This window comes from Sebastes umbrosus, chromosome 16, assembly GCF_015220745.1.
Source record: "Sebastes umbrosus isolate fSebUmb1 chromosome 16, fSebUmb1.pri, whole genome shotgun sequence".
Taxonomy (NCBI): Eukaryota; Metazoa; Chordata; class Actinopteri; order Perciformes; family Sebastidae; genus Sebastes; species Sebastes umbrosus.
In genome coordinates, this window is record NC_051284.1 from 19,792,689 (window position 1) to 19,809,120 (window position 16,432).

General features: G+C 38.2%; 2 protein-coding genes across 3 annotated transcripts; both read left to right on the forward strand.

Moving 5' to 3' along the window:
- Positions 1-390: 390 nt before the first annotated feature.
- znf593 (zinc finger protein 593) lies at positions 391-3,375 on the forward strand. The gene is made up of 4 exons (XM_037796705.1): positions 391-481; positions 676-883; positions 2,765-2,827; positions 2,949-3,375. The coding sequence occupies exons 2-4, from the start codon at positions 684-686 to the stop codon at positions 3,073-3,075; spliced, it is 390 nt and encodes a 129-aa protein (XP_037652633.1). The 5' UTR covers positions 391-481; positions 676-683; the 3' UTR covers positions 3,076-3,375.
- A 2,945-nt stretch (positions 3,376-6,320) lies between these two features.
- selenon (selenoprotein N) lies at positions 6,321-16,139 on the forward strand. 2 transcript variants are annotated; one of them, XM_037746366.1, is made up of 12 exons: positions 6,321-6,821; positions 9,631-9,748; positions 9,862-9,992; positions 10,709-10,921; positions 11,001-11,125; positions 12,679-12,816; positions 12,895-12,976; positions 13,848-14,033; positions 14,131-14,236; positions 14,532-14,644; positions 14,729-14,830; positions 15,082-16,139. In XM_037746366.1, exons 1-12 carry the CDS (start codon positions 6,615-6,617, stop codon positions 15,247-15,249), a joined length of 1,689 nt encoding a protein of 562 aa, XP_037602294.1. In that variant the 5' UTR covers positions 6,321-6,614; the 3' UTR covers positions 15,250-16,139. The 2 variants fall into 2 exon arrangements, with proteins under 2 accessions (XP_037602294.1, XP_037602295.1); XM_037746367.1 differs by lacking the exon at positions 6,321-6,821 and adding an exon at positions 8,836-8,892.
- Positions 16,140-16,432: the final 293 nt, after the last annotated feature.

Below are 16,432 nucleotides of genomic sequence, written 5' to 3' on the forward strand. Positions count from 1 at the left end.
CTCTTTTGATAGTAAAGGTTGCTGACCCCTGACTTAGACTTTTTTGTAGACTTGTCAGTATGAGTTGAGCATACTTATGTACACTTTTTATAAGTATTTATCTGATACTTACATAAAAAGTAAACTGAAAGTATACTCTCTTATCTTAAGTTTAAAAGAAGTATACTAATAGCACACTTGAATAAACTTCTTTTTGGTAAGGTAATATATGAGTGAGTTTAGTTCAGTAGAGAAACCTAAAGAATAGGCTTATGCAAATGTTTGTTTTGTATTTCATGGTTTCTTTTAACCATTAATGTTGTTTACTACTCATATTTTCATGACTATAGCATGGCATTATTTTTCTTTTCTATTTTAACTATCTTTTTTTTGCCAAATAGTGGTGTTTGGCGCCCTCTGGTGACGTATGATGAGTATGTATATTGTTTTTCTTCTCTTGACCCGGAAGTGAATTCATTCCTCTTGGCCACACGTGTCAAAGGTAAGCAAAGCTAAACTTCGGGGTTTTAAAGAAGGACATCTGCTTTATTACTGACTTTCTTGAGCTGACAATTTCGGATTGGCACACATTTAATCCACACGACTTTATTTGGTGGCTCAAAAATAAGCAATTTTGGGTTTTTAAAGACGTCTACGTTGGCTGATATCTGTTTTTCCTGTTTTCCTCTTTACCAGGATCCAACATGGGGAAGTCCACACAAACAGGAAACCACAAGAGTGACAAGAAGAAGCACATTGCGAGGACATGGAAGACAAAGCACAGGACTAAAGACCTGGACGAGATCCACTCCGACATGAAGCCAGAGACAGCAGCCAAGCTGCTCAATCAGGAGAAGGACTTCGATGTGACAGGATGTGCACAACACTACTGCTTACACTGCGCGTAAGTTCACCCCTGTCTGTAGGAGCTGCTTCCTAAATTAATAGGGCTTTCCATTGGTTATTATATTGTCCAGCAATTGCACTGATTCTTATCTGTAACAGGGTGCAACAACAAATCAGGATATGTCCTTCTAATGGGCATTATTATTAATAATCATTACAATGATGTAGATGAGCTGAACTGTCCAGAAGAAGTCTACTCTCAGATCTTTTACTTAAGTCAAAGTAACATTATCACTGTGTAAATGTACATTGTTACATTAAAAGTAGTGCATTCAAAATCTTACCTCAGTAAAAGTACATAAGTATTAGCACCAACATATACTTAAAGTACCAAAAGTGAAAATACTCATTATGCAAATTCAAATAAGCTTTATTGGCATGAATGTTCTGTTTACATTATTGCCAAAGCTAAATTACATATTAATGAATAATTACATTTCACAAAAAATAATCACAATGACAATATATCAAATACATTTTAAATATACATTCTTTTACAGATGTAGTCAATAGCACCTCTTATTGTATGATCAACATATTTTGCAGCTATTATTGCACATTGATTTTTCTCCCCACATAAGTATGGTATTTTCTGAGGATCGGGGAGATGGATGAACTCAGGATATTTATTTTTTTCAAAGAAAACATCTCTCACATCCTTAGATTTTTCACAGCACAGTAAGAAGTGAGATTCTGTCTCCACCTCTCTTGTATGACAAAGTGAACACAGCCTGGCCTCCCTGGGTAGTCGGTTCTGCCTGTGACGGCCTGTTTCTATGGCCAGGCTGTGTCCACTCAATAACATATAATAGTAATAATAATATATATAATATTGTATTCTAATTATTGATCCATTAAAGTGTTCATCACTTTAATGTTGCAGCTGGTAAATGTAGAGGTAATTTTAATGACTTCATATACTGCTGGGTAGTTTAATATGTAATAATACATCATCATTTATTAGTTTGTTATATTTTGTATTAATAACCTGAATCTGCTAAGTGACTAAAGTTATTAAATGTATTAAACTTAGTTGTTTAAGAGAGGGGAAAAAGACGGTATCGGATTGGTATTGGTATCGGCAGACACTCAAGGTTGCGGAATCGGACATTAAAAAGTAATATCGAGCCATCTCTAATAAATATTAGCATCAACATATACTTAAAGTACCGAAAGTAAAAGTACTCATTATGCAGAATGGCACATTTCAGAATAATGTATATTATATTATTGGATTTTAATTTGTGATGCATTAGTGTGTAAGCATTAATAATGTTGCAGCTGGTAAAGGTGGGGCTGATTTTAATTACTTTATATACTGCTGGGGTAGCTTAATCCATAATAATACATCATAATTTATGATTTATATTTTGTATTAATAATCTGAATCTGCAAAGTAACAAGTATCTAAAGCTGTCAAATAAATATAGTGCAGTAAATAATGCAATATTTCTCTCTGAAATGTATTGGAGTAGAAGTATGAAGTAGCATAAAATGGAAATGCAAGTACCTCAAACTTGTACTTAAGTACAGTAATTTGGTAAATGTATTTATTTACATTCCACCACTGCAACTGGCTGCATAGTGTTTGAGAGCGTTCACCTCTGTGCTTTTAGGATAATATTTAGCTGTGTAATAACAAGCAGCACAGATATCAGACGAGCACTGGAATTTTTTCCTGAAAGGTCTCATCCCATTGGATGTATTTATGTGATTGTTTCTGCGTGACTGGTTGTGTTTTGTTGTGTGTCTTCTCTCCGTTCTTATTCTGCTGTACTCAAGTCTCTCTTGCAAAGAAGATCTCACTGAGATGACCTGATTAAATAGAGGTTATAATAAAACGGTAGCCTTTAACACTGTGGCTCTTCATGTCTTGCAGGAGATATTTCGTGGATATGAGATCCATGAAAGAGCACTTCAAAACTAAAGTGCACAAAAGACGGTACGGCACCATATTTCACCCATGTGTTCTTATATACTCACCTTTCTTATCTGACAATTATCTACCAAATTTCTGTCCCTTAAAGCTTACCTCTTCTTCTTCTTCTTCTTTCTCCATCCAGGTTGAAGCAGCTCAGAGAGGAGCCGTACACACAGGCAGAGGCAGAGAGAGCTGCAGGAATGGGCTCCTACATCCCTGCAAAAAAAGTCGAAGTGAAGACACAGAGTGTGGAAGAGGACATGGCCTGAGAGCTGCCTACTTTAACCCACGGACTGATCAACACAATAAGAGAAGCATTTACAAAACGGATAATGCTTATATTATTCCTTGCTGTCACAAATGCTGAGTGCATTGTTAAAGTAAATGGCTTTTTTTGTGACACACTTAATCTCTCTGACTCTTTACAGCTGTTAGACGTCTGACTATCACCACAATCAGACCCTCAAACCTTACCTTATAATGGGTAATGTTATGCAACATGTACCTATGTGAATATTGAGTATGTGTAGAACTGTGTGGAATGCTAATAAACTATATCACAGATTGCAGATTGCATTCATATGGGACTACACAGTGTGGTTAAAGCAGCATTTCCCAACCTGAGGGTTAAGGCCCCAGAAAGAGGACAAGAACAGATGTTTAAAAGAATGAAAAAATCTGGCACATGATTTTTCCCTCCTGACTCTTCCTCAGTTTTTGTGGTGACACTATACCTAGGGGGATGATAAGGCTGGATTGTCATTTCCTTCCCACTTTATTGTTTATTTGAATTGAGAAAAACTGGACAGTGATAGAGGTTTATAAATCGCATAATGAAATAATCTAAGAAAGAAGAAACTCTTTAGTTGAACTGCTCCTGTCCACCCTATAGTCATAACCTGAAATGAGGGGTCACACATAGACTTCATTTTAAGGGATCACAAACCAAAAAGGTTGGGACAAAACAGGGTTAAAAAGACTTTAGTTGGAAACTTTGGGTCCATGTCTCAATATATGCAACATCAAATTTATGGAGATATTGAAACAGTGATTACTCTGGCATTGTAATGGTCTAACACACACACACACACACACACACACCAGAAAATGACTGAATCAAGATGGGGATCTTAATTGCATATCAGCCCCTTTTGTTTCAGCCCTTTTCTCTCTATGCAGAATGAAAACGTCTAAAAAAAATGAAGTTCTTGTCCCTGTAAGATTATAACACAGCCCCATTGAGGACATGTTGACATTGTGAAGGGTAGCTCAGCAGAAACAAAGCCTTCACTTCAACTAGTGCTTCAACATGAAGCTACAAAAAATGTAATACCAGAGTTCTTGGCAGAGAAACATGTAATTGAAGCTTGTTAGCAGACATTCCTGGGATAAACAATGCAGCACTGCCCCTTTAAATGTGGCTACTGTGACTGCCAGGCAGGCAGCACCCAACTTCTGCTAAGCTAGAGGAAATAATACTACAACTTCCGGTTACTATTTTCAAAATAAAGCCCTCAACGATCATCTTAAAAAGCGTTCCCTGACAAAACCTTAGGTGAATATCAAAACGTTATTTTTTTTTTTTTTTTTTACTTAAACAGGTTGTATCTTCAAAAGTATTTCCATGACCCTGCCAGATGTTTTCCCGGGGCCGAAACCAACGTTTAAATTAGTGATGTGTGGGTCGCGAACGAGTCGGCTCTTTTAAGTGAACGATAAGAGCCGGCTCCCGTCCAAGAGTCTTTTTAGTTTTTTTACTTTATTAATTCAAGGCAGAATGATAGGACAATTTTCTCCGCGCCACAGGCGCTCCATGCACTGACTGTGACTGAATGTTAATGACGTTCGTGCGACCAATCGGGTGATGACGGACAAGGATCCTACCATTTCAAGCAGGGAGGGGCAGAGCGCTGATGGTCTACAGCAGGGGTGCCCAATACGTCGATCGCGATCTACCGGTCGATCGCAAAGGTAGTGTGGGTAGATCGCATGGCATTAAAAAAAAAAAAAGTTCTGGAACTTACTCACAGAGGAAAAGTACCCCAACATGAGGAAATGTGCTACCTCCTTGACTGCATTATTCGGCTCCACTTATTTATGCGAGTCAGCCTTTTCCCACATGAAGATTATTAAGTCCAAATACCGTTCCACCTTGACTGATGATCATTTGGAAGTGTGCTTGAGGCTGGCTATCAGCAGCTACTGTCCGGACTATGCATCCCTGGCTGATTTCATTCAGTGCAAGTCATCAGAGTAAGGTAATGACAAAATGTACAGAGTTATATTGTACAATATGGGTTCATGCAGTTATGCAAGGTACACCAACATATATTGTACATATAAAGAATACTCAATATCAGTGGCGGCTGGTGGATTTTTTTTTGGGTAGGGCCAATCAATTTCAACAAACATCCTAGTACGATTCAATGCAAAAAAAGGTATCAAAAAGCGCTACTAGTGCTTGGCTGTTCCATTGTCATGCCGTTAAAATGGGCTGTGAGAGAAGAGAAGTGGAGAGAAGCGAGAGACGAGAAGACAAGATCACGCGAGAACTGACATGAGCCCTGACGAGAACAGAGAGAGACACACGTGAACGTGCGCGCGCACACCATGGGCCAAATCAGTTTGGCCCTCCCGGAAGTCTTTTTTACGGCGCTGATTGGATGAATTGTATGTCATTCATGCTTGTAATCATATATCTTTAATCAGTGATTGGCTGTACTGCTTATTAGACCCGCCTTCCTTGGGCCAAATCCATTTGGCCCCAGAAAGTGCACGTGCAGCAGAGCAGCTGAGAGGTGCACTAGCAGAGAGTTCAAGGAGGAAAGCAGATATTTGGCGTAGTTATCCTATTTTACAAATATTACGGGTATATTCCATAGGTCAAAAACACACATATTGACAATTTTTATAATTTTTAGAATTTTTATAATTAATAATTTTATAATTTTTTTTTTTTTTTTTTTGGTGGCTCAAGGTGGGTGGGGCCAGGCCCCGTGGCCCTCTATTGGCCGGCCGCCACTGCTCAATATATTTATAAATAAATATATGTTTTGCATTTTTATAGTAGGTAGATCATTTTGACTTGGTCATTTTATAAGTAGCTCGCATGCTGAAAAAGTGTGTGCACCCCTGGTCTACAGGTACAGAGCAGGAGGGAGAGGAGGAGAGAAAGAGAGAGGAGTGCGGTGCGCAAATAGCAGACAAGAGGAGTGACAGTCGGAAACGACGCAGCATGTAAAATTATGGTATTCTGGAAATTATAAGGTTTAGTATAATTAAATTGAATAATACTAATATACATACTAATCATAGGTCAAAACAGCTAAAGCTAAATTTGGCTGAACTATAAAAGGCAGAAGTGGTAAAACGAAGAGCCGAAAGAGCCGACTCTTCTTGATGAGCTGAGCCAAAAGATCTGGCTCACTAAAAAGAGCCGGAATTCCCATCACTACTAACTAACCAATTTAAGCAATGCTTTTATTTTGAGCCCACAGACACCTAACATCCGGTGTCCCCCTGCCTGATACTCACTCACTTGACTCACTTTTAACCACATCCATATGCTGCTAGATTAGATGTGGGAAATAAGAAATCTGTGCTTGCTAGCTAACAGTCCACAGCTGTTGCCAGCGACTGTAAGTAACGGCCGGGAACAGACGCGCGGTGCCCGGCAGCAGCATCACAGACCTGCCGCTGGATCCTAAAACACTCTGAGGAGGAAGTTTAAACTGCTGGTTTCCTTTGTTTTTGGACGTTATCTGCACGACAATGTCCTCGTCTAAATAGCTGTGGTAGGAGGTCGAGGATGGCTGCAGACGTGGATAAAACAAGCCCCGAGGATGGGAGCAGGATTTCGCAGCAGAATAATGGACATCAGAGTCCTGAGAGCTCTGGGTCCTGGATCTCCAGAGGGATCTGCAGGGGGATCTGGACTCTGCTGCTGGTCTGTGCTGTCCCTCTTCTCGCCTTTGGGATCAAGCACTACCAAGATGCCCAGTTCCTCAAACGTCATGTGAGATATCAACATCTGTACTTACACAATAATTTAGCAGTGATCTTTTTTTTTTAATCTTGAACACTACTTTAAAAAATACATTTTGTATTAGGTCATATCATACTCACACATTTACAGTAAGATGTCAGTATTAATAGTTTGCATTGACCTTCTGGTGCATTTAATGACCTATAATTATAACATTAAAGTAGGCACATTTTTGTTGTTATACTTCAATACTATTCTCCCAAAAAAAGGTGTGTTCAGAGCAATTATTTGTCAGACATCAGACACCATAAAACACCACAGCTGCAGTTTTCTTTCACCCCATGATAAAGTATTACCAAGATGCCCAGTTCTTCAAACGTCATGTGAGATATCAACATCTGTAATTACACATGCTTATAATTTAGCAGTGATCTTAACATCTTTTTTTTTTTTATCTTGAACACTACTTAAAAATGTTTGGTCACATCATACTCACACATTTACAGTAAGATGTCAGTATAAATAGAAAGTTTACATTGACCTTCTGGTGCATTTAATGACCTATAATTAACATTAATGTAGACACATTTTTGTTGTTATACTTCTATACTATTCTCCCAAAAAAGGTGTGTTCAGAGCAATTATTTGCCACAAAACACCACAGCTGCAGTTTTCTTTCACCCCATGATAAAGTATTACCAAGATGCCCAGTTCTTCAAACGTCATGTGAGATATCAACATCTGTAATTACACATGCTTATAATTTAGCAGTGATCTTAACATCTTTTTTTTTTATCTTGAACACTACTTAAAAATGTTTGGTCATATCATACTCACACATTTACAGTAAGATGTCAGTATAAATAGAAAGTTTGCATAGACCTTCTGGTACATTTAATAACCTATAATTAACATTAATGTAGGCACATTTTTGTTGTTATACTTCAATACTATTCTCCAAATAAAGGTGTGTTCAGAGCAATTATTTGCCACAAAACACCACAGCTGCAGTTTTCTTTCACCCCATGATAAAGTATTACCAAGATGCCCAGTTCATCAAACGTCATGTGAGATATCAACATCTGTAATTACACACATCTTAAAATTTAGCAGTGTCTTTTTATCTTGAACACCACTTAAAAATTTGTATAAGGTCATATTATATTAACAAATTTACAGTAAGATGTCAGTATAAATAGTTTGCATTGACCTTCTGGTGCATTTAATGACCTATAATTATAACATTAAAGTAGGCACATTTTTGTTGTTATACTTCAATACTATTCTCCCAAAAAAAGGTGTGTTCAGAGCAATTATTTGTCAGACATCAGACACCATAAAACACCACAGCTGCAGTTTTCTTTCACCCCATGATAAAGTATTACCAAGATGCCCAGTTCTTCAAACGTCATGTGAGATATCAACATCTGTAATTACACATGCTTATAATTTAGCAGTGATCTTAACATCTTTTTTTTTTTTATCTTGAACACTACTTAAAAATATTTGGTCACATCATACTCACACATTTACAGTAAGATGTCAGTATAAATAGAAAGTTTGCATTGACCTCCTGGTGCATTTAATGACCTATAATTAACATTAATGTATGCACATTTTTGTTGTTATACTTCAATACTATTCTCCCAAAAAAAGGTGTGTTCAGAGCAATTATTTGCCACAAAACACCACAGCTGCAGTTTTCTTTCACCCCATGATAAAGTATTACCTAGATGCCCAGTTCATCAAACGTCATGTGAGATATCAACATCTGTAATTACACACGTCTTAAAATTTAGCAGTGTCTTTTTATCTTGAACACCACTTAAAAATTTGTATAAGGTCATATTATATTAACAAATTTACAGTAAGATGTCAGTATAAATAGTTTGCATTGACCTTCTGGTGCATTTAATGACCTATAATTATAACATTAAAGTAGGCACATTTTTGTTGTTATACTTCAATACTATTCTCCCAAAAAAAGGTGTGTTCAGAGCAATTATTTGTCAGACATCAGACACCATAAAACACCACAGCTGCATTTTTCTTTCACCCCATGATAAAGTATTACCAAGATGCCCAGTTCTTCAAACGTCATGTGAGATATCAACATCTGTAATTACACATGCTTATAATTTAGCAGTGATCTTAACATCTTTTTTTTTTATCTTGAACACTACTTAAAAATATTTGGTCACATCATACTCACACATTTACAGTAAGATGTCAGTATAAATAGAAAGTTTGCATAGACCTTCTGGTGCATTTAATGACCTATAATTAACATTAATGTATGCACATTTTTGTTGTTATACTTCAATACTATTCTCCAAATAAAGGTGTGTTCAGAGCAATTATTTGTCAGACATCAGACGCCACAAAAACACCACAGCTGCAGTTTTATTTCACCCCATGGTGTTTTATTAGAGGAGGTGGATCTGTGTCCCAGCTGGGAAAACTCAACCTCTTGTGTAAATCCACTCTTGTTTGGCTACAGTGGGTCTCCCAAGTTGTTTCTTATACTTCCCTACCCCCCCTCTCTCTCCCTCCATTGTGCAGGCGCTAGTAGGCACGCATCAGTCTCAAACAAACACATGCTAGGAATCTGTGGCCTTTGGGGCTGATCCTTATCCAAGACAGGAGGCTTGAATGACTGCTCTGACACAGGGGGACACAATGTAACATGAATATATAACATAAGATCATGCATCTGCAATTGTGTTTTATGTGATGTGATGGGATGGCTGTCCTAGTTTTGATGAGGCATTGAAAATCCCTGAAGCATGTGAAATGACAATAAGGATCAGTCTAACACAAGCTCCCCTCCATCCAATAGGAAGAGAGTGTCCGAACACTGGGTGCAGAGGGGCTTTTTCTCTTCTCCTCCCTAGATACCGACCACGACCTTTATCTCAGTCCGGAGGAGTTTAAACCTATTGCGGAGAAACTCACAGGTACATCATGTTATCTGTCCTGCTGAATGTCTCATTTAGTCAATACCTTGTCCTCTGTCACTAATAAAAAAACAAAAACAATAATGATTATGATCCGTTTGGCTTCCTCACAGGAATTACACCCCCTGTGGATTTTGAGGAGGAAGTGATCCATGACCCCAATGGAGAGACTTTGACCTTGGAGGCCAAGATGCAGCCTCTGCTGCTCGACTCCATGACAAAAAGCAAAGATGGTTTCCTAGGGGTAAGACAAGACCACACTGATTCTCTCCACTACTGGATAGTAATCACAGCATCAAGGGTTTTAAATATAGTCATGCATTCACTGTGATTTCTTTACAAATAATCACCACAGCAAGATACTTGAGATTATTGTAATTAATGCAGTTATTATTCATAAACTTTGCAATCAATTTTCTCTGTCTGAGTCAGCTCTTTGTTAATGCAGTTCATTCAAAATTCGTGCCAAGTATTGAATCTAGAGCTGCAACGATGAATCGATTAGTTGTCAGCTATCAAATTAATTGGCAACTATTTTGATAATCGATTAATCGGTTTGAGTCATTTTTTAAGAAAAAAAAAAATAAACATTCTCTGATTCCAGCTTCTTAAATGTGAATATTTTCTGGTTTCTTTACTCCTCTATGACAGTAAATGGAATATCTTTGAGTTGTGAACAAAACAAGACGTTTGAGGACGTCATCTTGGGCCACTTTCTGACATTTTATAGACCACACAACTAATCGATTAATCAAGAAAATAATCGACAATGAAGATAATTGTTAGTTGCAGCCCTAATTGAATCAACAATGAAATAGCAGAGAATTAACTTGTAATCATCTTAGACTAATTAAATTGTAACATACCTTTTTTTTAAGAAGCAGATCTTCTAATTTTGGATAATAAACTAATAAAAATAAATTGATTTCACCTCTGGTTTTCTGCCTCTTCCTCTTGCAGGTGTCTCACAGCTCCCTGAGTGGGCTGCGTTCGTGGAAGAGCCCAGCAGTGCCTTCTTCTTCCTTCTCTGCCGGCCAGTTCAGGGCCTTCTTGCCCCCAAAGAACAAGGTGGAAGTGGGAGACACGTGGTGGGTGATTCCCAGCGAGCTCAACATCTTCACCGGGTACCTGCCCAACAATCGCTACCACCCTCCCTCACCAAAGGGCAAAGAGGTATCCTAAGAACTCATCAATGTTTAGAGACCTGTGATGATCAGACTGTGTATTGACCACTGTTTTTATCCTGCTGCAGGTTCTCCTCCACTCCTTGTTGAGTATGTTCCACCCGCGGCCCTTCATCAAATCACGCTTCGCTCCTCAGGGCGCGGTCGCCTGCATTCGTGCCAGCAACGACTTTTATTATGACATTGTGTTCAGGTGAGATGCAATTCACGAGGAGACATTGAAGGCCACAGTGGTGCTTTCTCTGTTTTTGGCCCATTAACTACAACATTATGTATACTTTACATTAGCGCTGCCTAATATCCAGAACATTCTATACATTTTAATGTGCTCCCTGGCAGGCAGCCTTTGGTTTCACTTTAAAATCAGCATGCAGAGCCTGAGGCCACTTTACTTTGTTGTCAATCTTACATTATTATTGCGTGCTAATGCAGTTTCAAGTGTTTTACTACCTGTTTGGAAAGCTATTCGTTGTTGGAGTGGAAACACAAGCGTGAGATTTCAGAGTCAGCTGCTGGAGAGCAACTGCCAAATCCATACTACATGCTAGATTTCATGTTTGATCATTTTTTGCCCAAGGGTTTGACTTTCGTACATCTTGTTCTGACATCTTTCAGCCTGCATCTTAAGCAGCAGCCTCAAAAACCAGATATCAGAGCATTTGAAGACGTTTTAAGGGGAGACACCCCAGGCAAAAAACATCGTTTTTCATGCAATAGTCACTTTTGAGATTTTGGGCTATTTTGTCTTTTTTAATACTACTTGGAAATAAAACATACAAAACACACATTTAGGTGTTTATTTTACTACACTTTTGTCTATTTACGTCTGTAGATTTCTTCTAAATTCACCAAAAGTTAGCATTAGCCTCATTTGTATATTTACACATAACATTTCAGAAAACTTGCAATACAAAAAAATAATCGTCTTAATGTAAGTAATCAACTGGGGATGTTTCATGGTGATATCTATTAGTTAAACATTTGTACCGTATTTACCTGTAGTGTCTTGCAAAATGTATGGCATTTTACATTACATATCTACCATTTCATTCCTGTCTTTATTCTGAATGTTTTTAACTGAGGGGTTTGTTCATATATCATTCATAGCCTGATTTATAGAACATTTTATTCCTTAAAACATGGTGAAAATTGATTTTTTAATGGCTCTTGAGAGTATTTTCTGATTTATGGAGTAATAAAAAGAGATATACAAAAATCCCTCTTTGACTCTAATATGTCAAAAGCAAGAATTTTGAAGCTGGCTTTATCCAATGATTATGGATTTCTGTTCTAGCACATATTCGACAAGATAATGCCTCATTTGCATATTTAAAAAAACAATTTCAGAAAACTTGTCATACAAAATATATTGTATTAATGTAAGTAATTGACTGGAGAAGTTTCATGGTGATATCTATTAGTTAATTTTTTACCCTATTCACATGGGGTGTCTCTCCTTAAAACCGTCCTCACTCACAACTGCACTTCCATGTGACAGTAATGTAACATTAGCGAATATATAGCTGCCTATAAATCCTGTAACTGCCTGGAAGGTTTGGAATCAATCTACAACTGATGGTTTGCTTTGTGAAAATGGTCAGCAGTGGTGTTAAGTATAACATTATATAAAACACAACAGCTGGTTTGGTCTTTTAAAAGGCTACACCAACGTTACTTATTGACAGAATACATTTTGAGCACATCTTGCGGTACAAACTCAACTCCTCGTTCTGTTCACCTCTGCAGGATTCATGCAGAATTCCAGCTCAACGATGTTCCCGACTTTCCCTTCTGGTTCACCCCGGGGAAGTTCACCGGTAACATCGTTCTCTCTAAAGATGCATCTCATGTCCGTCACTTTCACCTCTACGTCCCCAACGACAGGTAAGTCCTTCACACACACACACTTTCACCTTTGTGAACGCAGTCCCCACTCAGTATGTATGTCCTGTTGTGCGTCAGGTCTCTAAATGTGGACATGGAGTGGCTATACGGAGCCAGTGAGAGCAGCAACATGGAGGTGGACATCGGATACCTGCCACAGGTACGGCTGCACTGATAAAAGACGTGTGTCTCTAGCTCTTTATTTATGTGATAGTCCATCACTTCCTGATTTTGATCTAGGTCATTAAGGCAGTTTAAAACTCATTCAGTATAATTGCTCTTCAACTGGGTGTCATGTTTCAGGATATCTATCTTTTTAAATGTGTCCAGTCACTGTTTTGACTTACTGTTCTCATCACTGTGGGTCCTAATGTTGGAGTGCGGCTAGTATTCATTTCATTTCTTATTTTTGTTTTCGGTCCCATTCCCTTTTAACGTCAATTAATCCTTTTACATATTTAGAATCTACTTGAGCTTTTTCAGGCATTAAGTATTTTCTCAAATATCTTGTTATTGAGCAGTTATATTTCACTTACAATTCACCTGTGCATTCAAAGCTCATTTTCATGGTTTTTACAATTGTGCATTGGAGTCATTAAAAAAAGAAATACAATAAAATAAAAGGCACAAAATAAAAATTAAAAAAATAAAATAAATACAACAATAAGCAGGCAGAATAAGAAATTTAAAAATAAAGAAAAAAATAATAATACAAAATAATAAATATTTAGAATAATGATACAAATAAGAAGTAGTGAGTTGAACTGGCGCCCCTCCCCAAAATTCCTTAATTTTCAGCCCAGTATTAAGTATTTTAAAGCCTCATTGATCCAATTTCACTTTTTCTGTATGTAATTCTGACTAAAACAAATCAAATTTCACTGATGACTAATTTTCACAGAAATATGTCAAAGATCATAAAATCATTTCTCTTAAGATTTTCCTTAGAAAGAAAAATGTTACAGCTTAAAGTATTTAATGTTTTTTTGTGAGAAATGTCCTTGTATAAAAAGTTCTGAATGTGTTCACAGTTAGAGCTGCAGTCCACGGGCCCGTCCACTCCCTCCATCATCATGGACGAGGAGGGAAACATCATCGACAGCCGAGACGGCGGCGAGCCGATCCAGTTCGTCTTTGAGGACATCCACTGGACCTCAGAGATCAGTAGGCAAGAAGCCACCCGACGCCTAGAGGTCACCCTCTACCCCTTCAAGAAGGTAACTGTCCATGAAGCTTTTATTCAACACGTTGTTGACGTTAAATGCTTAAATGGTTTTACAACTGTTACATTGTCCTCATGGTGCCTCTCCCCAGGTGTCCTACCTGCCTTTTTCAGAGGCCTTCGAGCGAGCCGAAGCGGAGAGTAAACTGGTGCATTCCATTCTGCTTTGGGGAGCTTTAGACGACCAGTCCTGCTGAGGTGAGATCATTAACACGTAGCTGGTTTCACAGCTTTGTGCAGTTATTGAGGTCTGAGAAAATATTTTAATTAAAGGCTCAAAATGAGCTACTTAAAAACAGATTTATATAAGCCTGTGGTGGCTAATGTTGGCTAATGTTTATGTAAAGATTGCTGTATAGCATTACTGCCTCACTTTGCTGACTCTATGACTCTTCTCCACTTGTGCTACTGTTACATTAGTTTAGCATTTAAGCTCAAATGTATATTTTGAACTATTTTAACGCCTCTGTCTCCCCTCCACACCTCTCTGCAGGTTCGGGGCGAACTCTCCGGGAGACAGTCCTGGAAAGTTCGCCCGTCCTGGCGCTGCTCAACCAGAGCTTCATTAGCAGCTGGTCTCTGGTCAGAGAGCTGGAGAACATGCAGGTGAGCAGTCAGGGCAGCAGTGCAACACCCCTAGAAACTCTTTTATACTCCATTTACATTTTCAAATCCTCTTCTCTTAACCAGGCTGATGAGCAGAACCCTGTGTTGAGTGAAAAGGCCCGATTACACCTGGAGAAGTACAACTTCCCTGTGGAGATGATGGTGGCACTGCCCAATGGAACTATTGTAAGTATTTTACGCTTTTATCAGCCTGCAATTTATGAAACATTCAGGACTCGTGTAGAAGCACTCCCGTTGATATCAGTATTAAATCAATTAATTTAAGCAAGAAAAAGTATGGTTAAAACCACCTTATAACTTTGGCTCGATCAGATAGATATATAGATAGTAACTTTATTGATCACCGGGGAAATTCAAGGTCTTAATGTTCATAATCAGACTAAAAGCTTTCACCTACCTCCTGTGTTTGGCTTTAGGTCCACCACATCAATGCCAACTTCTTCCTGGACCAGACGGCTATGAAACCAGAGGAGGAAGAAGCAACATTCAGCTTCTCTGGTGGGTTCGAGGACCCTTCCACATCCACTTATATCAGCTTCCTCAAGGAGGGGTTGGAGAAAGCCAAGGAGTACCTGGTACAGTAATTTGTGTGTGCGCGATAGAGCCTGAGAGACTAAAGCGAGGAAATAATCACAATTCCTCGGGGTAATGATCCAAGATAAGGAGAAGCTTTCTCGTCAGTGTTGGCAGCTGAAAAACTGTTTTTGACGTCTGTCGTCTTTGTTACTATTTATTTGGGCGTCTCTCCTGGTCAGAAAGTTTTATATTCCGTATTTGTATTGTGACAAACAGAACAGGGATATATTGCTTCTCAAACCTACTGTTACTGTCATATAAATATAGTATATTTTAATGAGATACAAAGCAGTAACAGTAAACACATTTAGATCTGCTCTCTCTGCTTGTAGCTGCTGATCAAAGTTGATATAAAATGTAGATCATCATAACGCACCGAAACATCCTATATTTCTTCTTTTATATATCCCGGTGTCGCGTGTGCAATATTTAGTGGCTGCATGTGTTTTTTCCTGCTGCTGAGCGTACCCAGAGACGGGGGGGGCGGTGACAGCTGTTGCCTTTTAAGTTGTGTTTCAGCAGTGTGTGAAGACGTTGCCTGAAAGCTCGGTCCGGGCCGGGCGACGCCTGATGTTCTTGCTGAAGCTGCTGGAGGGAACTCCCCTCTCTGACTCAGGGGACAACAGCAGGAGGAAAAACTAAACTGGGCTGTGGCACATAACATTATTAATTCAGTTGTTTTTTCAGTTTGAAACCAAATGTTGAATATTTTGCAGATTTTCTGTTTTCGAGGATCACACCAAAGAACTTTTTAGTTTTTATTATGTACAGGAGCTGGCGTCCAGCTGTTGAGGTTCATATTTAAGTGACTCAACGGAACCAAATGTTTGATTATTGAACTGAGAGGCTCATGGTACCGTGTGCTGTTGTTTTTCCTCTTTAAAAATCCAGTCAAAACTATGTATTTGGTCGTGTTTTTTATCTAGACAAGAGGAAATTTAAGAAAAACAAGATAACACTCTGGACCTACCACTAGCTATTTTTTTCACATAATGTCTCATTTTCACCTTTTTACAGTCATACAACAAAAAATGTTTCCTCTTCAGGTCCTGTTTTTTTTGGTAAGACTATATAATAACCATCATTAATAAATGGTAAATTGACAGTTAATTAAACTTTAGTAAATAGTTATTTTACTGGATTCAAACAATAAAATGAGAATTAATAATGTTTACTACAGTAATTATTAGT

What these genes read in the sequence shown, in the direction of transcription:
- znf593 (XM_037796705.1), top strand. Translation starts at nt 684, where the DNA reads ATGGGGAAGTCCACACAAACAGGAAACCACAAGAGTGACAAGAAGAAG. An exon ending in CACTACTGCTTACACTGCGC is followed by an intron (nt 884 to 2,764) that starts GTAAGTTCACCC and finishes CATGTCTTGCAG; the next exon opens with GAGATATTTCGTGGATATGA. An exon ending in ACTAAAGTGCACAAAAGACG is followed by an intron (nt 2,828 to 2,948) that starts GTACGGCACCAT and finishes TTCTCCATCCAG; the next exon opens with GTTGAAGCAGCTCAGAGAGG.